Source organism: Cyanistes caeruleus, chromosome 14 (assembly GCF_971803275.1).
Source record: "Cyanistes caeruleus chromosome 14, bCyaCae1.hap1.1, whole genome shotgun sequence".
Classification (NCBI taxonomy): domain Eukaryota; kingdom Metazoa; phylum Chordata; class Aves; order Passeriformes; family Paridae; genus Cyanistes; species Cyanistes caeruleus.
The window spans coordinates 1,192,841-1,215,212 of NC_141714.1; the positions used below are offsets into that span (position 1 = coordinate 1,192,841).

Consider the following 22,372-nt stretch of genomic DNA (forward strand, 5'->3'; position numbering starts at 1 on the left):
GTCTCACCCGTGCATCAGCCCACCGTGAACACGGGCACTGAGGGGTGCAGGTGGTACCCAGGTGCTGGAGGAGCTGGTGGTGTCCCACATCGCTCACCTGCCCTGGCTGGGCAGAGCTGTCCCTGTTCCCCCTGGGGACAGCCAGAGGTCCCCAAGGACCGCAGGGCTCCTGCCGCTGCTCAGCCCTCTCGCAGTGCCCCCTGCATCCCTGCTCAGCACGCCGGGACCTGGCAGATCCCGTCCTTGTCCTGCTGGGACAGACGCTGCTTGCACGGCCAGGGCCAGGACTGCCCTGCACCGCTCTGCCCGTGTCCCCAGCAGTGTCCCTGTGCCCACTGTGCCCCAGCTCCTGTTGCAGTGCGGCTCTGGCACTGCCGTGGCGCAGGGAGCGTGGCCGAGCTCAGCAGCTCCCACCTGCCTGCGGGCAGCTGGCCAGGCCAGGAAGAGCCAGAGATTCCTTAGGTCTCCCGGCCCAAGAAGCCTCTTCCTCCTTCCAGGCTGGCCACAGCCCAACCAGGAGGTCCTCCCTGCCTCCTCCTCCCAGGCTGGCGCGGGAGGGCTGGGGTCAGGCCTCAGCTGTGCAGCCCCTGTGGGGCTGGGGGACATCCGTGGGACATCGCTGCCCTGCTGGCACGGCCACGGCAGCCGCTCCAGGGGTCTCAGGGGTGCAGGGACCTCACCCAATCTCTTGGGCAAGGTGCCTGAGGCCGAGCACGGGCATTGAGGGCTGGTTTGGGGTCTCAGGGGGAGAGCCCTCCCAGTTCAAACCAGAAGCAGCAGCACTGGTTGGAGCAGTGGCAAGGGAGGAACCATAACCTCCCAAACATCCCAGAGCTGGGGCTGGGGGCAGCTGGAGGGGGCTGTGACCAGGACACCATGTCCTGCCCCACCAGCCCTGGGAGGCTGCTGGCTCTGGAAAACTGGGCAGGACAGAACTGGGCAGTGGGGATGGCAGGGTCTCTCAGGGCAGCTGGTGGTGGGGACATGGGGCAGCAGTGGCTGCAGGGATGCCGGGGCTCCCGGGCAGGGTCCCGGCCGTACCGGGGCTCCCGGGCAGGGTCCCGGCCGTAGCGGGGCTCCCGGGCCGTGGCGGCGTGGCCGCAGCGCTGGCGCGGGGCCGGGCAGCGCATCCCTCCCGCTCCTGGCGGATGAGCTCATGGAGCCAGCTGGGTCCCGGCGCTTCCCCAGCCCCGCTCCCAGCCCGCAGCTGCAGCCCTTCCGCAGCCCCTTAACCCCCTCCCCGCCGGCACTGCCGACCCCTGCCCGCAGCCCCCCGCCCGGAGCGTCCCTCGGGGGCAGCTCCCTGCAAACAGTGAGGGCTTGGAGGCCTCGCATGGGCACCGCCTCTGGCGTCCCAGCCGCGGCTGGAGTGTCCTGTCCCGTGGGGTCCCATCCCTTTGCAGGGCTCAGCCCCTCCTCCCTCCCTGCGGGGTCCTACAGGGACCCTCAGTCCTGAGCTTCGGCCCCCTGTCCCCCACATGAGTCCTGCTCACAGCCACGTCGGGTGGGGACACCAAGATGGGGGATACAAGGATGGGGACAAGTAGGGGACGAATGCCAGTGGTACGAGGGACAAGACACCAGAAACGGCGATGCCGGGAGTAGCAGTGACTGAACACAAGGGGCAGGGATGCCCTGGAGGACCAGCATCCCTGTGCCCTTCCAGCATTCCCTCCTCCATCTCGCAGCCTCTCTGACCCGTGTTTTCCCGCCCTCCTTGCCAATGCCACAGGCTCAGCACATGGCTTCACTCCTTGCTGAGCACTTCCTCTGGCAGCAGTGGGCTGGGGAAGGGGCTGCCGTGGCCCCAGCCATGATCCCCAGTGCCTGCAGACAGCCCGAGGAGGGAGCAGGGGTACCTGAGATCCCTCCCCACCAGCAGGACAGGAACCCCTGCCTGCCCTTCCAGAAATCAGCATTCACTGAGTTAATAATAATAACTCTTTATAATAAAGATGTATTTACATGGAACAAATCTTTACAGACACAGGAGACAATCAGCAGGGCCCAGCTCAGAGCCAGGGCCCCTCCTTTGGTGTAGGCAGAGCTTGACAGAGACCCCAGTGCCCCCTGTCCCTGCTGTCCCACGGCGTGAAGCAGAGGGGTGCAGGACCCCGCAGTGTCCTGGGTGGGGACCCCACCCCACCACGGTGGGTCTGCCAGCAGGAGAGGGAGAGCAGCTCACCCGGGGTGTGGGACGAGCACCATGGGAATAAATAGACCCAGGACAAGCTGTGTGCTCCCGCCGGGCTGGGGCAGGGCCCCGAGGGGGCTCACAGACCCTGAGGAGAAGCTGTTCTGCCTGACAAAGTGCTTTGCGCAAAGCCCGGTGCCCGAGCCGGCCCCGTGGCCACCGGGACAAAGCATCGTGGCAACCCCGGTCCCTCTGCAGGCAGCCCCCGTCCAGCCGGCCCTTCGGGGCAGCCAGGAGGAGCAGGATGCACCCACAGTGCCGGACACGGCACCGGGACCAGCAGGGAGGGCTCACAGGGGGGACCCCAGGCTCGGGGCCGGAGGATGAGCAGAGCGGGCGAGAGCTCGGCGGGAGCGATGGAAGCCGTGTCCGTGAAAGGCGGCCGGCAGCCCTGCAACGAGAGCAAGCCCGAGTACTTATGAGTTCCCTCCTGGCACCGTCACACGTTTCCCTGCATCCCCCGTGGCCCGCAGCATCTCACCTGGCTCAGAACGGCATGGGTCCCTTGTGGGACAGCCGGGGCCGGGGCCGCCGGTACCTCCGCCAGCCCCCCGGCCGCTGGCCGGTCCCACGCCGTGCACCCCGCGGCCGCACCAGCCTTCGGCTGAGGCCACCCGGGGCATCCTTCCCGTCCGGCGCCTTCCCCAGTGGCCCTGAGGAGATGGGGAACAGCGTTAGCCACGTGTCTCCCGAAGCCGTGGCCCCGGGCCGCCCGCTTTCCTGGATTGTCCCCAGCAAGAGCCATCGCTGCCGAGTGTTTCCTGTGCCGGGCCACCTGTGCCAGGCATGGCCACCTCGTGCGGCCGCGGCCAGCAGCCTCACCGCGGGGCACGGGGCAGCTCCGCCTTCGGCCCCAGCCCCCCTCAGCCGCCCCCTTCTCCGTGCCACCGGGTCAGCCCTCCACAGCCCCGTCGTGCCCGGTGCTGCTGCTCCCGGCGGTGGTCCCGTTCCCCCGGGGCCCTGGAGCCCCTGGTCGGGATGCTCTGGTCCCCGAGCACTGGTCCTGCTCCCCTGGCTGACGGCGGGGATGCTCCGGTGCCAGCTCCGGTGCCAGCTCCGGCCGTGCCCCTCGTGGGTCCGGCTGCGGGACCCGGCGGTGCCCGGGGCTGTCACCGCTGCTCCGGTGGCTCCAGCTCCGGAGGGATTTTGGCTCCAAAGAAAGCGCTTTGTGTTTCCCCAGCCCAGCCAGAGCGGATCCCGGCGCTGCGGGCGGGGAGTGCCGGTCCCCCCGCGCCCCCCAGCCCGCGGCCACCCCGGCTCGGTCCCCTCTCTGCTCGCTCCCTCCCCCGATCCCCCGCAGCCGGAGCGGGTCCCGGCGGGTGCTGGGCTCTCACCGGGGGCGGCCAGGACGAGCCCGAGCAGCAGCAGCAGCAGCAGCAGCGGGGCCAGCAGCCGGCGCGGCGCGGCCATGGCGGGGGGCGGCGGGGGGCGGCGGGGGCGGCCGCCGGGGGAGCCGCATTTGTAGGCGGTGAGAGCCCGGCCCGGCCCCGCCGCCTCCCGTCATCTGGCCCCCGGGATGGGGGCGAAGCGTCCGCCCCCCGCCCCGCCCCGCCCCGCCGCGGCTTTCCCCGCTCCCGATCCCCTCCCGGCTCCTGCTCCGGGGGGATTCCCCACCCACAGTCCCCTCAGAGAGCCCCCACTGCTCTGAGACCACCCCGGCTTGTCCGGGGACCCCCATCCAGCCCCAGTCTGGGACCCGCTCCCAGCCTAGCCCCGGCCTCTGTGCCCAGCCTGCTCCGGTGCTCGGGGACCCCCGATGGGACCCCCGCACCCAGAATGGCCCCCAGGCCCTAACGCTGGCCTGGGACCCCTGCACAGCCTGGATCCGGCATGTCCCCTTCCACCCCGCTCCTGGGACCCCCTCCCAGCCTGATCCTGGGATTCTGGGACCCTCCACTTCACCTGGCTCACCCCTCCCGGTGCCCCCCTTTCCCCCAGGCTGTGCTGACCCCCACCCGCGGTCCCCCCCAGCCCCACAGGCAGCCGGTGTCCGCAGAGGGGTCGGTGTGTGGTGAGCTGCCCACAGCCCCTCTCGGGAGGGGAGGAGGGAGAGAAATCGGGAATGCCTTTGAGCCCAGGAGGAAGGGAGAAGTGGGAAAAGGGGTTAAGGTTTCGGGGTTTTTCTTATTACCCTGCTCTGATTTGATTGGTGATAAATATATTAAAGGGGAGATTTAGAACAGGTTTTAGGAAGAAATTCTTGGCTGTGAGGGGGTGAGGCCCCAGCACAGGGCGCCCAGAGCAGCTGTGGCTGCCCCTGGATGCCTGGAAGTGTCCAAGACCAGGCTGGACAGGGTTTGGAGCAACCTGGGACAGTAGAAGGTGTCCCTGCCATGGCAGGAGCTTGGAACAAGATGGGCTTTAATGTCCCTTCCAACCCAAACCATTCCGCTATTCCATGATTTTATGAAATTCAATTAATTTCCCCAAACTGAGTCTGTTTTACCCATGCCTGCACCTGGTGGCATCCTGATCCTCATCTCCAGCTTTTCCTTGTATTTTCCCTCCCTGCTCAGTTGAGGAGGGAGCGATGGAGCAGCTCTGGGGGCTCAGGCCAGGGTGAGCCCTCACAAAGGTGGGTGACATCAACCCTCAAAGAGGTGAATGACGACTGCACCCCGAGAGAGCCCCAGCAGCGGGGTGAGGAGGGTGGGCCCGAGAGGATGTGGGGGCAAAGAGGGGCATATGGGGGGTTGTCTGGGGGTGTGGGTATATGGGAGGGTCTAGGAGGGGCTGTAGAGGGTCGGGGTGTATGGGGGGGCTGCAGGAGGGGCAGGGGGATGATCAGGGGCTGTAGCCGGTGTGTGGGTACCATGTCCCAGCCCCACACGTGTCTGTGGTACCACGGGAGGGGCACATCCCCTGAATCTGTTCCAGCCCTGTTGGCTGAGGCCCCTCGCCCCAGCCAGGTTCTCCTGCAGCCCCCGCTCGTGGCACAATGTGGGGTCAGCCCTCCCCGGCAGTGCCGCGCACCCCCAAAGCCGTGGTGCTCCTCCAGGGGCACCGGGAGCTGCAGCCTCATCCCCGCCGCCCGGCTGCCGAGCTCTGCGGGGCTGGGAGCATCCCCAGGGCACCCCCGGGCAGGCATCCCTGGCACACCCTGCCTGCCAGGGCAGCCCAGGGATCCTGGAGCATCCCGGTGCCACCGAGGCACACCCTGGGCACACCCTGCCTGCCAGGGCAGCCCAGGGATCCTGGAGCATCCCGGTGCCACCGAGGCTTCCGCATTCCTGCGCCCTCCCTGCGTCCTGTTTGCCGGGCGCGTCACCCCGGCCTGAGTCACCCCGCGGCCTCCGCAGGTGACGGAAGGCCAACAATAGCCCACAAAGGGAGGATGTCCCCCAAAGCCTTCCTCCGGCTCGTCTTCGAGGAAACCTCCCGCGGGAGGGACGGGCCCCACCGGACGCGCCGTGGCCGAGGAGCTCCGTCCTGTTGACGCTGGCTCGGAGCGACACGTGGCCCTGGGGGTCCCCGGGGACCACCGTGCCACCCCCGAGCTGCCCCTGAGGGTGAGGGCACTGCGAGGTGGAGCTCAAGGGGTGTCATAAACTGGAATCTAGGGAATAAAAAGGGATAAAGGGGCTGGGGATGCGCTGGGAGTGGGGTGCAGCCCCCAGCGGCCCCGGGAGCCGGGCAGGGAGGACGAAGCACCATTAACGAGTGTCGCTAATGAACAGGGTGGCAGTGAAGTGCTCCTGACTGTCCCCAGAGCACCGCACCGCATCCTCGGGAAACTGCCGAAACAATCACAGCAGCTCTGGTGTCCCTCTGCCACCTGCCCCTGACAGGGACCCCCGCCCCTTCCGGGGGTCCTGTCACAACGGGGGGACCAGGGGTGGACAGTGGGACACGGGACAGGACAGTGGGACACGGGACACGGGACAGTGGGACACGGGACACAGGACAGGGGACACAGGACAGGGGACACGGGACAGGAGGATGTGGGACAGGGGACACAGGACAGGAGGATGTGGGACAGGGGTCTGTGAGGCTCCACGGCACGGTCCTGGTGCCACCTCGTGGTGAGCGGGGTCCCCGTGCTACAGCTGGACATTCCGAGCGGTGTCACAGCGGGTGGAGTGGTGACACTGCTGGACAGGCATGGACACACCGGACAGTGTGGGGACACAGCCGGACAGTCGGAACAGTGACACAACCAGAACAGTCGGAACAGTGGCACAGCCGGACAGTTCAGTGGCACAGCCGGACAGTTCAGTGGCACAGCCGGACAGTTGGAACAGTGACACAGCCGGACAGTCACTGCAGGGCTGGGCTAACACCTCCCTGCCCAACAGGCCGTGCAGTGCCGCTGGGACGAGGCAGCAGCTCAGAGGGCTCGTGGTCCCCACACAGCCCCAGCTGTGTCCGGCCCTGAGGTGCAGGACCCCGGCCCAGGAAGAGGGGCCACATCCCCAAGGTCTCCATGGGCTGAGATGAGCAATGATCCCGTAGGGAACGCCCTGGGAGCCTGGGCAGGCGGGGACGTGAGTCAGTGGGGACAAATGTTTTGGCAGGGCCCATTGCAACAGATCAAGGTTGGGTGGTTTTAAATGAAAGAGAATTGGTGTGGATTAGATACAGGAAGGAAATTCTTCCCTGTGAGGGTGAGGAGGCCCTGGCACAGGTGTCCAGAGAAGCTGTGCCTGCCCCTGGATCCCTGGAAGTGTCCGAGGCCAGGCTGGAAGGGGCTTGGAGCCACCTGGGGTAGGGGAAGGTGTCCCTGCCCACGGCAGGGGGGCAGAACTAGAGGATCTCTAATGTCCTTTCCAGACCAAACCGGGACTCCATGACCTGTCCTGAGTGGGGACATTCATCCCTGGAGATCTGTGTCAGTGCCATTGTCACCTCCAATGCCTGTGGCAGCAGCTCTGCCCCTCTCGCAGCCCTCCTCTCCACAACCAGAGTCATTGAAGGAGGAAGTACCTGGGCAATCAGAGTGACAGCCCGAGGTCAAGGCTCCTCGTGATGAAGATAAGGAGTTTTTAGTGAGGCAGATGCACGGAGGTGCGGAGCTGATGGGCCTGGCGGGACAAAGGGCACATCCCAGCAGGATGGAGCCATGGAGCACAGGGCTGCTGGGCCCGGGCACTGGGCAGGGGCAGGTGCCAGCCTGCCCTGCTCCATGTCCTGTGGAGGAGGAGGGACGGCTTCGGGGGCTGACTGCCTTGGGGGGCATCCAGAGATCCCACGTCAGCTCTCACAGATCCGAAACACGGGGGTTCCCCAGGGAGCAAAGCCTTTCCCCGACCCCTCCATGGCCATCAGGTGGTGCCAGGCTCAGCTGGCACGCTCCCACCTCTGCTCCTGCAGGATCTTTGGACTTTGTGCTGATTTTGCCGTTCGCTTTTTCTTAGCAGCAGAATTCACTTTTCAAAGAGACAACGAGCCCTGCTGCCCACGCCCTGTGTCTGCTGGGGCCTCGTCCCTCCCATTCCGCATTCCTCTGCCCCCGTGCAAAGGCACAGGAGGAGGGAGCGGTCACGCAGTGTCCCCTCGGTGTCCCCTGGCCAGGACAGCCATGTGTCCCCCGCTCTGGATCGCAGCCTGGGCGCTCCTGCTCCACGGTAGGACAGGCGGTGGGAGGGGCGCTGGGGTGGGACGGCACATCTGGGACCCCCAGGAACCAGATGTGGAGAACGTGGGATGTCCCAGCCGCGGCTCTGGGTGAAGCAGGGCTGGGTCCGCCCCGGGGTAGGAGCTCGACTGTGGATGGGCCCGGGGCAGGTGACAGGTAAGGAGATCCCCAGGGTGCAGAGACCAGGTCCCCAAGGCCCCTCACGCTGAGGATGACCCCATCGTGCGTTGTCCCAGCTGTGTGCCCTTGGCCCAGAGCGAGAAGCCAGGTGCCATCTGGTGATGGAGAGCCCAGGGAGTGGCGGTGGGACCCCAGCCAAGCAGCCCTGGGGAGAGGTCAGGTCCAGCTGGACACGGCCAGTCCCTTCCACAGCCCCAGTGCTGGGATGCTCCGGGCAGGCTCCTGCCAGCCCTCCGTGCCCCGTGCTGGGCACCAGCTGCTCCCCGTGGTGGTCCCACTGTACCACAGGCACCGGGAGATTTACCTCCTCTTGAACCAGGGGCTTTTCATCCACTGTTCCTGGGGCTAAAACTCCGGGATTTGCAAAAAGCCCCAGCGCTGGGCTGGCTGGTGTTCGGGGCTGGGGACGAGGGTCACAGCTGCCCGCTGCGGTTCTGGGCTGGAGGAAAGGGCCAGCAGGTCCCCAGGCTGCAGCCCGAGGCTCCCGGCTGTCGCCGTGCCCACAGGCTGTGCTGCGGGGAGGGCACCACCGGCTCCTTCCACCAGGAATGACATCCGGGATTGCTCCTCGGACCCACCGGTGAGCCCCACCTTGCTGCCCCTCCCTGCTCCTGAGACCCCTGCCTGGGGTCCCCCCCGGTCCCAGCCCGTCTCTGTGCCACCAGTACCTGCCACCGACTGCCTCCAACACCACGGCTCGTCTGGCCGCGCTGCGGAGCCTCATGCGGCCCCACGGCGCCCACGCCTACATCGTGCCCTCCACGGATGCCCACATGGTAAGGGGGGAGTGCCCCTCGCCCCCGGGGACCCTCTCCCTGCCCACGGCCACCTCTCACGGCTCCATCCCGGCTCCAGAGCGAGTACATCTCCGAGCGGGACACCCGGCTGGGCTGGCTCACGGGTTTCACCGGCTCTGCAGGTGAGAGCATCCCCCGGAGCCCCGGCTCGCCGCTCGGGGGGCTGGTACCTGCCTGCCGCTCCTAATGCTGGGCACCCACGTGCATGGCACGGTCCCACTCCCCGGGAGCCTCTGAGGGTCCCTGCGGGCTGCAGGGACAGAGAAGGAGGTGACCCCGAGCCCCACCCCTGTCCCAGGCACCGCTGTGGTGACACAGGATGCGGCTGCCCTGTGGACTGACAGCCGCTACTGGACCCAGGCGGAGCGGGAGCTGGACTGCAACTGGGAGCTGCACAGGACACGTCAGTGGGGGCACGGGGGGGGGGCTGCTGAGTCTCCCCGCCCCCAGGACCCCCCAGCCCCTGCCACAGCCTCGGCTGGGCTCGGCGTGGGCCGGGACGGTGCAAACTCGCGGTGCCACCCAGCTCTGTCCTGCAGCCTCCATCGAGTCCATCGCGATGTGGATCCTGAGGGCGGTTCCTGCCGAGGGGAACGTCGCTTTGGACCCCTTCCTGTTCTCCATCGGTAGGGCCGGCTGGTCCTGGGGGTCACCCCGCCCGCGGGAGGGCAGCCCCTGGCTGCGGATTGACCAGACCTGCTCACTCGCAGACACCTGGAACAGCTACAGCCGAGCCCTGCACGGCTCCGGCCGGACCCTGCTCCCCCTCGAGACCAACCTTGTGGATGAGGCGTGGGGTGACCAGAGACCCCTTCCCTCCTCCAGCGAGATCTACAGCCTGCCAGCAGAGTTCACAGGTCTGACCCCAGCCTCCCGCAGCCTCTGGGTGGGCGCTCGCCCCCAGCCCCCCCCGGCTGGCCCTCGGTGGGCCCGGCGCTGAGCGCCCCCCCGCCCGGCTGGCAGGGAGCAGCTGGCAGGAGAAGGTGGCTGGGATCCGGCAGCGGATGGAGCAGCACGTGCGGCGCCCCACGGCCGTGCTGCTGTCGGGGCTGGAGGAGACGGCCTGTAGGTACCCCCTGTAGGTACCGCCTGTAGATACCCCCTGTAGGTACCCCCTGTAGGTACCCCCTGTAGGTACCCCCTGTAGGTACCCCCTGTAGGTACCCCCTGTAGGTACTGCCTGTAGGTACTGCCTGTAGGTACCCCCTGTAGGTACCCCCTGTAGGTACCCCCTGTAGGTACTGCCTGTAGGTACCCCCTGTAGGTACCCCCTGTAGGTACCGCCTGTAGGTACCCCCTGTAGGTACCCCCTGTAGGTACCCCCTGTAGGTACTGCCTGTAGGTACCCCCTGTAGGTACCCCCTGTAGGTACCGCCTGTAGGTTCCCCGGGACCGGCAGGGGCCGTGCGCTCCAGCCAGGGGCTGGGAGGGCAGCGGCAGCCGCAGAGGTCTCGTTCCTGGCAGGGCTCTTCAACCTCCGCGGAGATGACATCCCCTACAACCCCGTCTTCTACTCCTACACACTCCTGACCAGCACCACCATAAGGTGGGCATTGCGTCCCTGCGGGCACGGAGGGGGCTCACCACCCATTCCCCTTCCACCTTTCCTTTCCCGAGCCCCATGGCACCCTCTCTCAGCCCCGTCTCCCCTTACCCCCAGAGCCACCACATCCTCTGTGCCCAGCCCCACCGACTGTCCTGAGCCACACATCTTTCCCAGTGCATCCCCCCGCTCCCAGCGCACTCCAGGGCCCGGTACACTCCCTTTCCTCACGGCCCGAGCTCCTGCCATTCCCAGCCCGACATCCCCTCTCCCATCTCGCTCCTCTCTGCCGCCGGGGGTGCCGGGGGGGCGGTGACCCCACGGCCGTGCCTGGCCCATGGCGCTCCCCCCGCAGCCTGTTCGTGGAGGAGCGGCGGCTCTCGGAGGCGGCTCGGGGCTCGCTGCTCTCGGGCTGCCCGGGGCCGCTGTGCGTGGAGCTGCGGGACTACGGGCAGGTGAGCGCCCACCTGCGCCGCTACGCCCAGGGCAACGTCACGGTGTGGCTGGGCACCGAGTACACCACCTACGGCCTCTACCGCATCATCCCCCAGGTGGGCACCGAGCCGGGGGCACCTGGCTCCTGCGGGCTCGGGGACACTCGGGCCCCGTGTCACGGCGTCCCTGGGGCCTGAGGGGACGGGCGGCTGTGCCACCTCCTGCCTGCCCTCACAGGAGAAGCTGCTGGAGGAGAACTACTCGCCTGTCATGATGGCCAAGGCTGTGAAAAACGCCCACGAGCAGGAGATGCTGCGAGCTGCCCACGTAAGGGCTGTCCCCCTCCCCACAGAGCCCCGCAGAACCGGGGGGACCCCAGAGGATGCAGGGTGCTGACGCCCCCTCCCCGCTGCCACCCCCAGGTCCGGGATGCGGTGGCCGTCATCCAGTACCTGCTGTGGCTGGAGAAGAAGGTCCCGCAGGGGCAGGTGGACGAGTTTTCGGGGGCTCAGCACATCGATGCGCTTCGCTGGTCAGTGCTGCCCCCCAGGCCTGCCCTGCCCAGTGAAGGGCAGCCGGGGACCCCCAGCACCTCCCTCCCTCCCTCCCTGCTGCCTTCCAGGGCCCAGGAGCACAGCCACGGGCCCAGCTTCCAGTCCATCTCTGCCAGCGGGCTCAACGCAGCTCTGGCTCACTACAGGTGCGGCTGGGGCAGCGGTGGGCAGGGGCAGGTGGGCAGTGGGCAGCTGGGAGAGGGCTCTGACCCCCCTCCCCTGCAGCCCCTCCAACGGGAGCAGCCGGACGCTGTCTGTGAGGGAGATGTACCTCTTTGACACCGGTGGGCAATACCTGTGCGTATTGAACAGAGACCCCCAGCACTGCCCCACATCCAGGGGCCCCCAAAGCCAGCGCTGGGGCTGCATCATCCCCGTTCACATCCCCCCTTTGCAGGGATGGGACAACAGACATCACTCGTACAGTGCACTGGGGCGAGCCCACCCCGCTCCAGAAGGTACCAACCCCTCCCATGGCAGCCAAGGTCCCCCTGCACTGCCCGGGACACCCCTGAGATGCCCAGCACCCCCTGTGGTACTCGGTCCTGGCCAGGGCTGGATGTGCAGGGGTGGCTGTCTGGCACCACCTCACTCAGCCCCGCCGTGCCCCGCAGGAAGCGTACACCCGTGTGCTGATGGGCAACATCGACCTCTCCCGCCTCGTCTTCCCATCCAGCACAGCAGGTGGGTGCCAAGCCCAGTGCAGAACCTGTGCAGAACCCCTGGCACAGGGAGCAGGAGGGCACGGGGGGCCCCATAGGCTCCTTGGCCCCCATCCCACCTCTCCATTCCCCAGGGAGAACGGTGGAGGCCTTCGCCCGCCGGGCGCTCTGGGACGTTGGACTCAACTACGGCCATGGGACCGGCCATGGCATCGGCAACTTCCTCTCAGTCCACGAGTGTAGGTGCCACCAGCGCTGGTGCTGGGCATTGGGCTGAGCAACAGGGACAGGGACGAGGACAGTAGCTCACTGGGGGCTTCTCATCACCCAGCAGAGCCCCCATAAGGGGCAGGGAAATCTCTACTTGCAACATCTTGTGGTCTTTGCCAGGGTGGCCCCGTGATCCTTGCTGAGGTGGTCCCAAGGTCCTTACTGGGATGATCCTTGTCCCTGTAGTGACCCTTGCCTCGGTGGCTCTGTGGTTCTTGCTGGGGTGTCCCTGCAGCCATCCCCCGAGCTCATCCTGCCCCATGTCCCTGCAGGGCCTGTGGGTTTCCAGTCCAACAACGTGCCGCTGGAGGCCGGCATGTTCACTTCCATTGGTACGTGCCAGCACCCCCTGGCACCCTGGGACAGCCCTGGGCACAGAGCCCAGCCAGTGCCAGCTCTCAGCCCCACTCAGGGGCCAGACCCAGCCCCACTGGCTGGGCTGGGGGAGCCTCTGGGGCTGGGGGGCTCACCAGGCGTGTTCCCGACCCTCAGAGCCAGGGTATTACCAGGATGGCGAGTTCGGGATCCGCATTGAGGACGTCGCTGTTGTGGTGGAGGCACAGACTGAGGTAGGGCAGTGGGGATGGGGTGACAGGGGTGGCAGGGGTGGCAGGGGTGACAGGGGTGATAGGGGTGATAGGGGTGACACCCCCTGGGGGCCTGCATCGAGTCAGGGGTGGGGACAATGCCAAGGGGGTAGGGGACACCCAGTGACACCTGTCTGTGGCAGCACCAGAGCGAGGAGGAGCCTTTCCTGACCTTCGAGCTGGTGTCCCTGGTGCCCTATGACCGCAACCTCATCGACCTCAGCCTCCTGTCCCCAGAGCAGGTACGGGGGTGTGCTCGGGGTGGGGGGCAGAGCAGGGATGAGAGGTCAGCACAGGGGCTTTGGGGGGTGGATGCAGCAAAAATCCAGGACCGTGGCATGAGGTTGGAGTGGGTAAATGAGGACAGAGCAAGGATGGATGCATGGGTGAAGAGGGGCAATGAGCTCTGCACGTGGGGCCAGTGCTCTGGTGTGGGGCAGACGGACGGGGAAGGCCAAAGGGGGAGCGGCATCCAGGCCACCCCCGCAGCTCCCCGTGGTGCTGCAGATCCGGTACCTGAACTCCTACTACGAGAGGATCCGGGCGCACGTGGGGCCAGAGCTGCGGCGGCAGCGGCTGGAGGAGGAGCACGCCTGGCTGCAGGAGAGCACCGAGCCCTTCCCGGTGAGCAGCGCCGGCACCGCCGCCGCGGGCACGCTGGCCCTCGCCTCGCTGCTCTCGGTGCTGCTCAGCGGGCTGGGGGCCTGACCCCGCACCCACGGCACCGCCATCCATCCCACCGCGGGCGAGGTCTTCCCTCGCCCTCACTTCCTTTTTTTGGGGTATTCCATTCGCTGGTCTGTGATTAAACATGAGCAGGGCGGGCCCTGCTGTGCCCGATGTGCTGCCTCGTTCGGGCTGGTTCCCGGCCCCGCTCCTGGGACCCTGCCCGTGCCGCCCGCTCCAGCCCTGAGGCGACAGCGAGGAGATGGATTTGGGCGGACTGTAATTCTGGGGCAGAAATGGAGGATTTGGAGTGAGGAGATGCGGCAGCCAGCCCAAGCAGGGATGTCCCCGCGGGGACCAGCGGCGGGGTGACCGTGACCATGAGCGGGGTGATGCCGAGCCGGGGCGACCTGCGGGTCCAGGGGACATCCCAGAGCGAGCGTCACGCAGAGGGGCTTGGCCATCATCACACCCCAGCGGGATGAGCAGGCACAGCGGTGGGCACGCCAGAGGGGCTGGGGACCGTCACCTTTTGCACGGGGGAACACACGAAGCCCGAGCGCACATGGGCGAGGGCAGCGCCCCCGAGGGGCGGCACGGCCCGGGGGTGTCAGGGCGCAGACACCGTCCCCGCCCAGGGGCCCCGGGCAGGGCAGCAGCTCGGTGGAGGGTTTCCTTCCTCCTGCCCCAGCCCGAGCCTCGCCAGCCACCCCGAGCACGGCTGCAGCGCCTCTCATGTGACCGCCAGAGCTTCCTGTGCGCTCCGGGCTCGGCACCGGGGCTCGGTACGGACGGGCCGGGCCGGGCCGGGCCGTGCTCGCCGCTGAGCCCTCGCCACCGGCCCTCGCCATGCTGCGCCGCAAGCCTTCCAACGCCGGCGACAAGGAGCCGCGACACAGGAAGGTGAGTGCTGGAGGCATCCAGGTGCCCTCGGCACCGCACGTGTCCTGGCGCACCCAGAGCTGCCCGGGGTGCCCAGCGGCAGGGCCGGTGCCGGGGGACAGGCACGCCCTGCCATCGGTTCGTCTCTGCTGCCGCTGTGGCCTCTCCAGAGCGTGGTACCGGCGGTACCGGCCTTGTCCACCTCCCGCTCTGCCTTCCATCCCGTCGGGAGGTGCGGCTGGGATGCGCAGCTCCCGGGACCGGGGCGGGTGCCGGCTCCGGTGCCGCCGGGGCCCGCGGGGCTGTGCTGGGGGAGCCGTGGCCCCCTCCATGGCCTCCTGTCGTTTCCTGGGGGCCGTGGCTGCGGTGGCGGCTCTCTGAGCAGCTCCCCTGCGCACCGAGGTGCTGCGGTCGGGCTGCAGCTCCATCACGTGCATCCTCCGCTTCCTCCGGCAGCACCGGGAGCCGCAGGAGCGGCAGCTGCCCGTGGCACGGCCGTGTGCCGCCCTGGGGCTCAAGCCTGGAGGCTGAAGTCACCAGTGGGGGCCAAAACCGGCTCCTCGTTCCCCGCCGGGTCTCGCACTTCGGCTCTGGCCAAGCTTTGCTGGGCTGGCATCAGCACCAGCGGTCACCTCGGGGAGCAGGGACAGTGCCCGGTGGCAGCGTCCTGCCCGTGATGGGCACACATCCTGCCATGGCAGCTCCTCCCTGCTGCCAGCATCCCGCAGCAAATCTGGGTGAAGTCCTGGACGCGGGTGGCCCATCCGGCCCGGCCGGTCCCAGTGGGCATCCCCTGCCCTCGCCCAGCCACAGCCACTCTCACTTCCCCCTCCTGCCCTGCTCCGGAGAGCCCGGCCCCCCTGACTCACATCCCACTGCCAGCCTCTCCCTGGCTCCTCCAGCCCGGGCAGTTCCATCTCAGAGCTGTTTTATCTCAGCAGGGAAGCCCTGCGGGGTTCAGTGGACCCAGAGCTGGTGGATTCAGGGCACTGGGGTGGGAGCAGGGCAAAAGCCAGCATCCCCTCTGCACAGCTGCACCTGGAGCTGGCATAAAGCCACAGCGGGTGTGCAGCTGCGTGCTGCACCGAGAGCCAGCCCTCTGCAGGGAAAGGCGAAACAGAGTGCTCAGGGATGCTGTGAGGAGGAGAATAAAGAGGGGACAGCACCGAGCTGGGCTGTGCAGGGCTGGGAAGGGCCTCAGCCACCACAGGAGCTGCTTGAGAACGGAAATGCCTGTTTGTGGCCGTGGCAGAACAAGTGCTGTGTGCTCCGAGGGCCTCAAGAGTGCTGCCGGTGGCAGCCGAGCTCACCGTGCCCCAGTGTGTGAGCTGGTGCTGCCATCCGGGCTTAGGGACACCTGGGACATGGGGCTGTGCTGCCATCCCAGGTTAGGGACACCTGGGACATGGGGCTGTGCTGCCATCCGGGCTTAGGGACACCAGGGACATGGGGCTGTGCTGGCATCCCTGCTTAGGGACACCTGGGACATGGGGCTGTGCTGCCATCCGGGCTTAGGGACACCTGGGACATGGGGCTGTGCTGGCACCAAGGACATTCCCGGCAGGGAGGACCCTTCCAGGTGAGACAGGCACCTGAGGCCATGCAGAGGAAGGAAGGCAGGCAGGGGGCACAGGAAAGACTCAACAGGGCAGGGACAGAGAGGTGCACCAGGACTGAGATCCAGAACCAGCTTTAATGGTTTAGGCATGGAGGTGGCACCAAGCCAGCTGGTGATGCTGGGGGTGTGCTCTCTGGGCTGTGGGGTGACGCTCACAGGCGGAAAACACGGAGAACCTTCAGTCCTGCAGCTGCTGGTGCTGCCTGCCCTGTGCTGAGAGGAGCTGCAGCACTGCAGAGCCCTGTGTCCCCCCACATGCCAGGGTGGCATCACGGCACAGCCCTGGGCTGCTCCCAGCACGGCACTGCCAGGCTCTACACCAGAGCGTCCCTGCCCTGGGAATGCTGTGCCAAGCAGCTGCACAGGCACCAAGAGCTCCACATCCCAGTTCTGGAGAGTTCATGGCTCATGGCAGCTCCTGGAAGACAGCAAAAAACTCTTCCCAGCCCTGGCATCACCCTGGGATGGGCAGAGCTGCCCAAAGGGCGGAGGGGAGCTGGGGCAGGGGATGAAGGAAGAAGCCCATCTGCCACCTCTCCCTCTCCCCTCTCACACCTCTGCCCCTGCTCCCAGCTTTCCCTACAGCGTTCCAGCAGCTTCAAGGACTTCAGCAAGTCCAAGGTCAGCTCCCCCGTGTCAAGCGAGGAGTTCAACCTGGAGGAGAATGTGAGTTCCCAGCACCCCCGGGCAGCAGCACCCCCTGACACATCCTGCTCCCCCGGGAACAGCCCATTTCAGGGCCGGTTTCCCAAAACTCCTGCTCTCACCAGGGGCCCATGTGTCACAGAGCAGCCCCAGGGTGCCAGCGCTGGTGGGATTTGGGATCTCCCAGCCCTGTATGACCCTGCCGAGGCTTGCCCAGGGCGGGGGGGCTCTGCCTTCACTCTCCATCCTCCGGCAGATCCCTGAGGATGATCCCAGCAGCGGCGGTCCGGAGGAGGCCGTGCGGAGCAGCAGGACGAAGCTGGGTAGGAAGTGGCGGGCGGTCATCTCTCGCACCATGAACCGCAAGATGGGCAGGGCGGCTGTGAGAGCGCTGGCCGAGGGGAAGGTGAGCGGGGCTGGGGACACGGACGGGTGAGCGGGGACAGCTCCCCCTCCCTCGGCCTGAGCCTGCTACCCCCAGCAGGGAGAGGTGGAGGAGGAGGGGTCCCCGTGCCCGCTGTCCCCAGCCAGCAGCGTGGAGGAGCAGAGCCAGGACAAGGTGCCCCTGTCGTACCTGGAGCAGGACGAGGAGGAGGACGGGCGCCCAGCCCTCGGACGCCAGATGTCCAGCGGTGAGGCCGGCCCCCACGGGACAGTGGCCCCACGTCCCCAGCCGGGCACCCCTGACCCCCTCCTGTCTGCAGGCAGTGACATTGCCAGCCCTGGCGATGCCGGGGACAGCCGGCAGCTGGAGGAGGCCGTCCCAGCCTACACTGGCCCCTTCTGCGGCCGGGCCCGCGTCCACACCGACTTCACCCCCAGCCCCTATGACAAGGACTCCCTGAAGCTGCGGGTGAGCCACGGCCGCTGCGGCCCTGGGGAGGGAGGGAGGGACGCTGGGGACCCCCTGAGCTGGGTCCCTGGCTGTCCCCAACACCATCCCGTGTCCCTTGGCCTAGAAAGGGGACATTATCGGCATCATCGAGAAGCCACCTGTGGGCACCTGGACCGGGCTGCTCAACAACAGGGTGGGCTCCTTCAAGTTCATCTACGTGGATGTGATCCCCGAGGAGACGGTCCCTGCCCGCAGGAGCCGCGGCTCCAGCCGGAACAAGCGCCTCAAGCCCAAGACCCTCCATGAGCTGCTGGAGCGCATCAACCTGCAGGTGAGGGACGGCCAGCACAGCATCGGGTGCCAGCAGTGGGACCAACCCCTCTCCACCCTCTGTGGGGGTCCTCCCACCCAGGACACAGAGGGGACACGTGGGGCATGTCTGGGCGCTATGGGGGCAGGTGCCCACTGCGGACCCCAGAGGCCAGCACGGGGGGTCAGGGGGAGCCACCCAAGCCCCGCTCCACACACAGGAACACATCCCCACCCTCCTGCTGAACGGCTACCAGACCCTGGAGGACTTCAGGGAGCTGCGGGAGACCCACCTGAACGAGCTGCACATCACGGACCCCCAGCACCGCGCCAAGCTGCTGACGGCCGCCGAGCTCCTCCTGGACTATGACAGTAAGGGTCTGGGGGTGGGAGAGCCCCGGCCGGGCACGGCAGCCCCGCTAATGCCACGGCCCCTCTGCCAGCAGGCAGCGAGCCCGAGGATGGTGACACCTCCGACGCCCTGCCATCGCCCTCGGAGCCCAAAGGGGACATTCCCCGCGACTCCGGCTGCTTCGAGGGATCAGAGACCCTGGACGGCAGCCGGGAGGAGGCCGAGCTGGGGGGCCCCGAGGAGCAGCTGGGGGCTCTGTCCATGGCAGGATCCCCCTGAGACACCGGCACCGCCGCTTCCCGCTCCGGCCCCAGCGCTGGGGCTGGACTGGAGGGGACGGCTGCTGGAGGGGACAGGGGAGCCCTCGTGGTGGCCCCCGGCTCGGCCCCTGCACCAGAGCCAGATGCTGGGTGGGCACGAGATGCCCGAGGACATTTTGTGTCCTGGGGCAGGGACTCTGGGCACGCCGGGCACCCGCTCCCCACTGACACCGCAGGCATTGCCTGCCTTGCCCAGGTTTCCTTGCTCAGGAAGGGAGCTGGGGATGGAAGCCGTGTCTGCAGGCACCTGAAGCCTACCCAGGACACTGTCACTTCTCAGCATGGACACACAGAAACCCTCCCGCACCTGCCGTGGGGGACAGCAAGGTGTGAATGACACAGGTAACACCCTGAAAGTGTGAGATGGAGTCCTGGGATCACACGGGGCAGGGGGAAGAGACAGCTGGCTTGGGGCAGCACAGACACGCAGGGGCTACAGCTCAGCCATTTTCAAACCAATTCAGTTTCCTTCATTGTTTTAAAATTAAAAAAAATAATAATAAGAAAAAAATAAAGAACATCCAACCCTCACCCAACCCTTTCCTTCCTTCTGGAGACCCTGACCCGTGCGGGCAGGTCCTGGCAGGCAGCACTCCACACACCTCTTGGAACAGGGAGCAGCAGAGCCAAAAATTACACTTTTTCGCACCAAATTGCAGATTTGGTCAGCAGCATGTTGGGGCAACTGGGGCTGTGCTGGCTGCCACATTCCAGCTGGGAGCAGCTGTGGCAGCTCTGCCCTCTCAGCTGGGACAGGGGGCAGTGCCATGTTCACAGCACAGCCCTCGCTGCCAGCCCAGGTGAGGAGCACGGGGGGCATAGGAGGAGCACGGGGGGCACAGGAGGAGCACGGGGGGCACAGGCCAGGCTCCAGCAGGAGCAGGGTCTGGCTGTGCCCACTCCTCACCACTGCTGGGTGGCACAGGAGACCATGGGCGGGGCAGCAGCCATTTCCCACTGCCAGGCAGGAGCATCACGGACACACAGACGGGACTGGCCAGGCAGGACACCCCCAGCAGCCAGCACACACCCGTGGGGAGGAACAGCAGTGCCCAGCGCTGCGGAGCTGCCAGGGCACGGAATGGCCTTTCCTCCACCAGCCAGCTCTGCAGGGATCCCAGAGGTGTGAGTGAAGCTCCTGCCAGTGCAGGATGAGTGGGGGGAGCCCTGCCACGGCACAGAGCTCCCCCACCATCCCCCCAGCCTCTCCCCCTCTGCTGAGGACAGAAGTGACCGACACCACACGGCCCAGCCCCGGGCAGCTGGTGCAATCCTGGGAAGATCCAAGGCTCCCAAAGCCAGTCCAGGATGGCTGAGAACAGCAGAGGAAGGCAAGGGGGGGACACGGGGGTGCAATGACACAACACAGAATCGGGGCTGAGGTTCTGCACAGCTGCTGTGCCACAGCTGGGGAGGGCTCAGTGCAGACACCCAGCAGCAGCCAGGAGCCAGAGGCACAGGCAGACCCCTCCCTGCAGCCCAGCCCAGCCCGGCTGCCCTCTCCCTCCCTCCAAGCCCAGGGTGCTGTGAGCACCATCCAGGGCAGGATGGGAGGGAGGGTCCCCTCATAGCTGCTGCCTTGTTACATCACATGGAAAGGAACACAGGAAGAAACTTAAAAACCGCTGCCAGCAGAACTCCTCCCCACTTGTTTGGGTCCTTGGGCCACCAAACTGTCTCCTGACAAGCCTTGCCACGCCAACCACGAAACAACGCGACGGATGAGAGGAAGGAGGGAGGAGGAGAGCGAGGATGTTGCTGCCACCATTGCTTTCCCCTTCCTCGGGGATTCCTCAGCAGGAGGGAGCAGGCTGGGCCGGGCAGAGGGACAGCCCCAGCCCTGAGGCGGGATGGAGTGCCCAGGACAGCCCGCAGAGCCAGAGGCCCGGCCCCAGGCAGCCCTGCAGTGCAGTGCCCACGGTGCCCAGGGCGTGCCACCCACGCTCGCCGTCCCGTGTCACCGCCGTGAGTAATGACTAAAGCAAAATGGCCATGGGGAATCGGGTGCCTGCCATCCAGCCCTTCTCCTCTCCTCCACCACTTCCAGCTTTGATTAGACAAAACAACAAAGTTCTCCCTTCCAAGCAGATGCTAGTGCTCCGCTCGCCCAGCGTCCGGGGGGGGCACCGGGAGCTCCCCAGGCGTTCGCTGCTTCTCCTCTGGCTTCTCGGTGTCAGCCACGGACGGTGCAGGGACCTGGAGAGAGAGAGGGGACACGGTGACCTGCAGGGACAGCCCTGGCGCAGAGCCCGAGCCTGCAGCCCCAGCGCTCCTCCACGGGCAGCACTCTCAGCTGGCCTTGGGAAAAGGAGAAATCAAAGCCAGGGGCCAGCCAACAGGCAGAACAGCAGCTTCAGGAAGAGCTGGAGCTCTTCACTGCTCCAGCAAAAGTGTCTGGACTGTGTCCACCAGAGAAGGGCAGCTCATGGCCAAGCCAAGCCATTTCTCACCACGTTCATGGAATAATTCGGGTGGGAAGGGCGTGCTGGAGGTCCCCTGTCAAACTGTGTCCTTAAAGCAGGACTAATTTCAAACACAGAGCAGGCTGCTCAGGGCCACAACTGCTTTCTCCAAGGATGGAGATCCCAGGGACAGCCCTGCAGCTCACACAGCACCAGAACAGGATGTCTGCAACCTCCCAGCCCTCCCCAGCCCCGCTGAGCTCCATGGGCAACAGCTCCCAAGTGCTCTCATGGCAGGACTGATCTCCAAAACTGCAGCCAGCTGTGATCTCCTCTGAGGAAATCCAAGGAAACCAAGACACGCTGGTTTCCAGGGTCAGAGCAAACAAGCTTTTCAGCAGCAGCCTCTCACATTGCCCCCTCATATTGTTTTGTCCTTCCCAAGTCACACTTTCAGCTTTCTCTCACTGTCCCAGAGCTCCTCCAGCTCCCAAGGGGATCACTCACAGCACTGGGGAGAGGAATGCTGCCATCCTGCTGCTTCATGCCACCCTCCTGGGCCTGCCCAGGGCCCTGTGTGGCCGGGGGCTCCTGTGTGCCGGGTCCCCGCAGGCACGACCCCTCCTGAGCTGTGCTCTCCTCCTGCTGCAGGATTCCCCGTCTGTCCAGGACACTGCAAGAACACACCACGCCATCAGAGACCCCCGTGTCCCCAGACCCCTCCTCTCTGCCCAGCAGAAGGGCTGGTGGAAGACAAAGGTCAAGGATGCCCCCCAAGAGCTCACCTGGGGGGCAGGGGCCCACAGAGCACCTCGCAGCAGTTCTTCACGATGTTGCCATGGCTGTAGGGATTCTGCACACGGTTCTTGCCAGTCCAGGACCCCTTAATCTGAAATTGTTGGGCACAAGCTCAGGTTTACTCCAAGGACACCCTGCCCCAGCCCCCAGATCCCTGTGCTGTGCATAGTCTCGACACACTGAGAAATGGTGACAGCTCAGAGGAAGAGGAAGGCTCTACTTACATCTTCGTTGGTTGTCTGATTCAGTGCCACCAGGAAGGTGTGGAACCCAGTTAACCCCACCACCGACCACAGCGTGAAGAAACAGATGAGCACCTCCAGTACAGTGAGAACAGCTAAGGACTGGGAACAGCCCGAGAGCAGGCCCAGCCCACCTGTTACTGCCCCACAAACACCACCCTCTCTGCCTCTCCTAGCCACTGTTTTCTGTTTTATTCTCCTCCCCAAACCAAAGAAACTGCTCCCCACATTGACATCCAGGGGAAAATGCTGGGAAGACTCAGAGTGGCCTAGGCAGCCACTCCACAGCACAGCTCCCACTGACCCCCGGTTTTGGAGGAGTCAAACCCTCAGGACCATGGAAGGATATGTCCCTGGGGTTTCCTTCAACGTGTTCAGAAACCCAATCTTCAGAGATTCTGCAACAGAAAAAGATTTCTTTTCATCTGGAACATCCCCCTGGGTCCAGTTCCCTTTCCCACTCCATCACTCTGGTTCCACAGCACCACCTGCAGCCCGGCTCCCTC

The 22,372-nt window shown here is 66.2% G+C and overlaps 4 protein-coding genes across 11 annotated transcripts in view; 2 read left to right on the forward strand and 2 right to left on the reverse strand.

Annotated features, from left to right (window-relative positions):
- Positions 1–1,927: 1,927 nt before the first annotated feature.
- On the reverse strand, positions 1,928–3,631 carry APLN (apelin). Its single transcript, XM_086850951.1, has 3 exons — positions 3,529–3,631; positions 2,676–2,847; positions 1,928–2,585 (listed from the first exon to the last, which is right to left on the reverse strand). Exons 1-2 carry the CDS (start codon positions 3,602–3,604, stop codon positions 2,681–2,683), a joined length of 243 nt encoding a protein of 80 aa, XP_086707077.1. The 5' UTR covers positions 3,605–3,631; the 3' UTR covers positions 1,928–2,585; positions 2,676–2,680.
- Positions 3,632–7,543: 3,912 nt separating this feature from the next.
- Positions 7,544–13,637, forward strand: XPNPEP2 (X-prolyl aminopeptidase 2). 2 transcript variants are annotated; one of them, XM_086850711.1, is made up of 21 exons: positions 7,544–7,758; positions 8,456–8,529; positions 8,615–8,725; positions 8,805–8,868; positions 9,045–9,149; positions 9,286–9,372; positions 9,457–9,603; positions 9,710–9,811; positions 10,211–10,292; positions 10,645–10,840; positions 10,962–11,051; positions 11,147–11,256; positions 11,347–11,424; positions 11,504–11,575; positions 11,676–11,736; positions 11,893–11,962; positions 12,075–12,179; positions 12,483–12,542; positions 12,703–12,779; positions 12,941–13,039; positions 13,305–13,637. In XM_086850711.1, the coding sequence occupies exons 1-21, from the start codon at positions 7,713–7,715 to the stop codon at positions 13,503–13,505; spliced, it is 2,037 nt and encodes a 678-aa protein (XP_086706837.1). In that variant the 5' UTR covers positions 7,544–7,712; the 3' UTR covers positions 13,506–13,637. The 2 variants fall into 2 exon arrangements, with proteins under 2 accessions (XP_086706837.1, XP_086706836.1); XM_086850710.1 differs by having other exon boundaries at positions 7,635–7,758; positions 12,947–13,039.
- Positions 13,638–14,099: 462 nt separating this feature from the next.
- SASH3 (SAM and SH3 domain containing 3) lies at positions 14,100–18,955 on the forward strand. 6 transcript variants are annotated; one of them, XM_086850728.1, is made up of 8 exons: positions 14,100–14,366; positions 16,537–16,629; positions 16,865–17,014; positions 17,090–17,240; positions 17,313–17,461; positions 17,568–17,774; positions 17,974–18,124; positions 18,196–18,955. In XM_086850728.1, exons 1-8 carry the CDS (start codon positions 14,313–14,315, stop codon positions 18,381–18,383), a joined length of 1,143 nt encoding a protein of 380 aa, XP_086706854.1. In that variant the 5' UTR covers positions 14,100–14,312; the 3' UTR covers positions 18,384–18,955. The 6 variants fall into 6 exon arrangements, with proteins under 6 accessions (XP_086706854.1, XP_086706856.1, XP_086706855.1 ...); XM_086850730.1 differs by having other exon boundaries at positions 18,199–18,955; XM_086850729.1 differs by having other exon boundaries at positions 17,093–17,240.
- ZDHHC9 (zDHHC palmitoyltransferase 9) overlaps positions 18,872–22,372 on the reverse strand; it is a 76,806-nt gene continuing 73,305 nt past the window's right edge. For both annotated transcript variants that reach the window (XM_086850735.1, XM_086850733.1), the window contains exons 6-10: positions 22,216–22,264; positions 21,849–21,951; positions 21,612–21,715; positions 21,334–21,499; positions 18,872–20,620 (exon numbers count right to left, since the gene is read on the reverse strand). In XM_086850735.1, coding sequence (XP_086706861.1) covers positions 20,516–20,620; positions 21,334–21,499; positions 21,612–21,715; positions 21,849–21,951; positions 22,216–22,264 — 527 coding nt within the window. In that variant the 3' untranslated portion in view covers positions 18,872–20,515. The remainder of the gene's footprint in view (positions 20,621–21,333; positions 21,500–21,611; positions 21,716–21,848; positions 21,952–22,215; positions 22,265–22,372) is intronic.

What these genes read in the sequence shown, in the direction of transcription:
- SASH3 (XM_086850732.1), top strand. Translation starts at nt 16,219, where the DNA reads ATGCCAGGGTGGCATCACGGCACAGCCCTGGGCTGCTCCCAGCACGGC. An exon ending in GAGCGCTGGCCGAGGGGAAG is followed by an intron (nt 17,015 to 17,089) that starts GTGAGCGGGGCT and finishes TGCTACCCCCAG; the next exon opens with CAGGGAGAGGTGGAGGAGGA. An exon ending in GCTCCTCCTGGACTATGACA is followed by an intron (nt 18,125 to 18,195) that starts GTAAGGGTCTGG and finishes CCCCTCTGCCAG; the next exon opens with CAGGCAGCGAGCCCGAGGAT.
- APLN (XM_086850951.1), bottom strand. Translation starts at nt 3,604, where the DNA reads ATGGCCGCGCCGCGCCGGCTGCTGGCCCCGCTGCTGCTGCTGCTGCTG. An exon ending in GCTCGTCCTGGCCGCCCCCG is followed by an intron (nt 2,848 to 3,528) that starts GTGAGAGCCCAG and finishes CCATCTCCTCAG; the next exon opens with GGCCACTGGGGAAGGCGCCG.
- XPNPEP2 (XM_086850711.1), top strand. Translation starts at nt 7,713, where the DNA reads ATGTGTCCCCCGCTCTGGATCGCAGCCTGGGCGCTCCTGCTCCACG. An exon ending in GGGGCTGGAGGAGACGGCCT is followed by an intron (nt 9,812 to 10,210) that starts GTAGGTACCCCC and finishes CGTTCCTGGCAG; the next exon opens with GGCTCTTCAACCTCCGCGGA. An exon ending in TGGTGGAGGCACAGACTGAG is followed by an intron (nt 12,780 to 12,940) that starts GTAGGGCAGTGG and finishes TGTCTGTGGCAG; the next exon opens with CACCAGAGCGAGGAGGAGCC.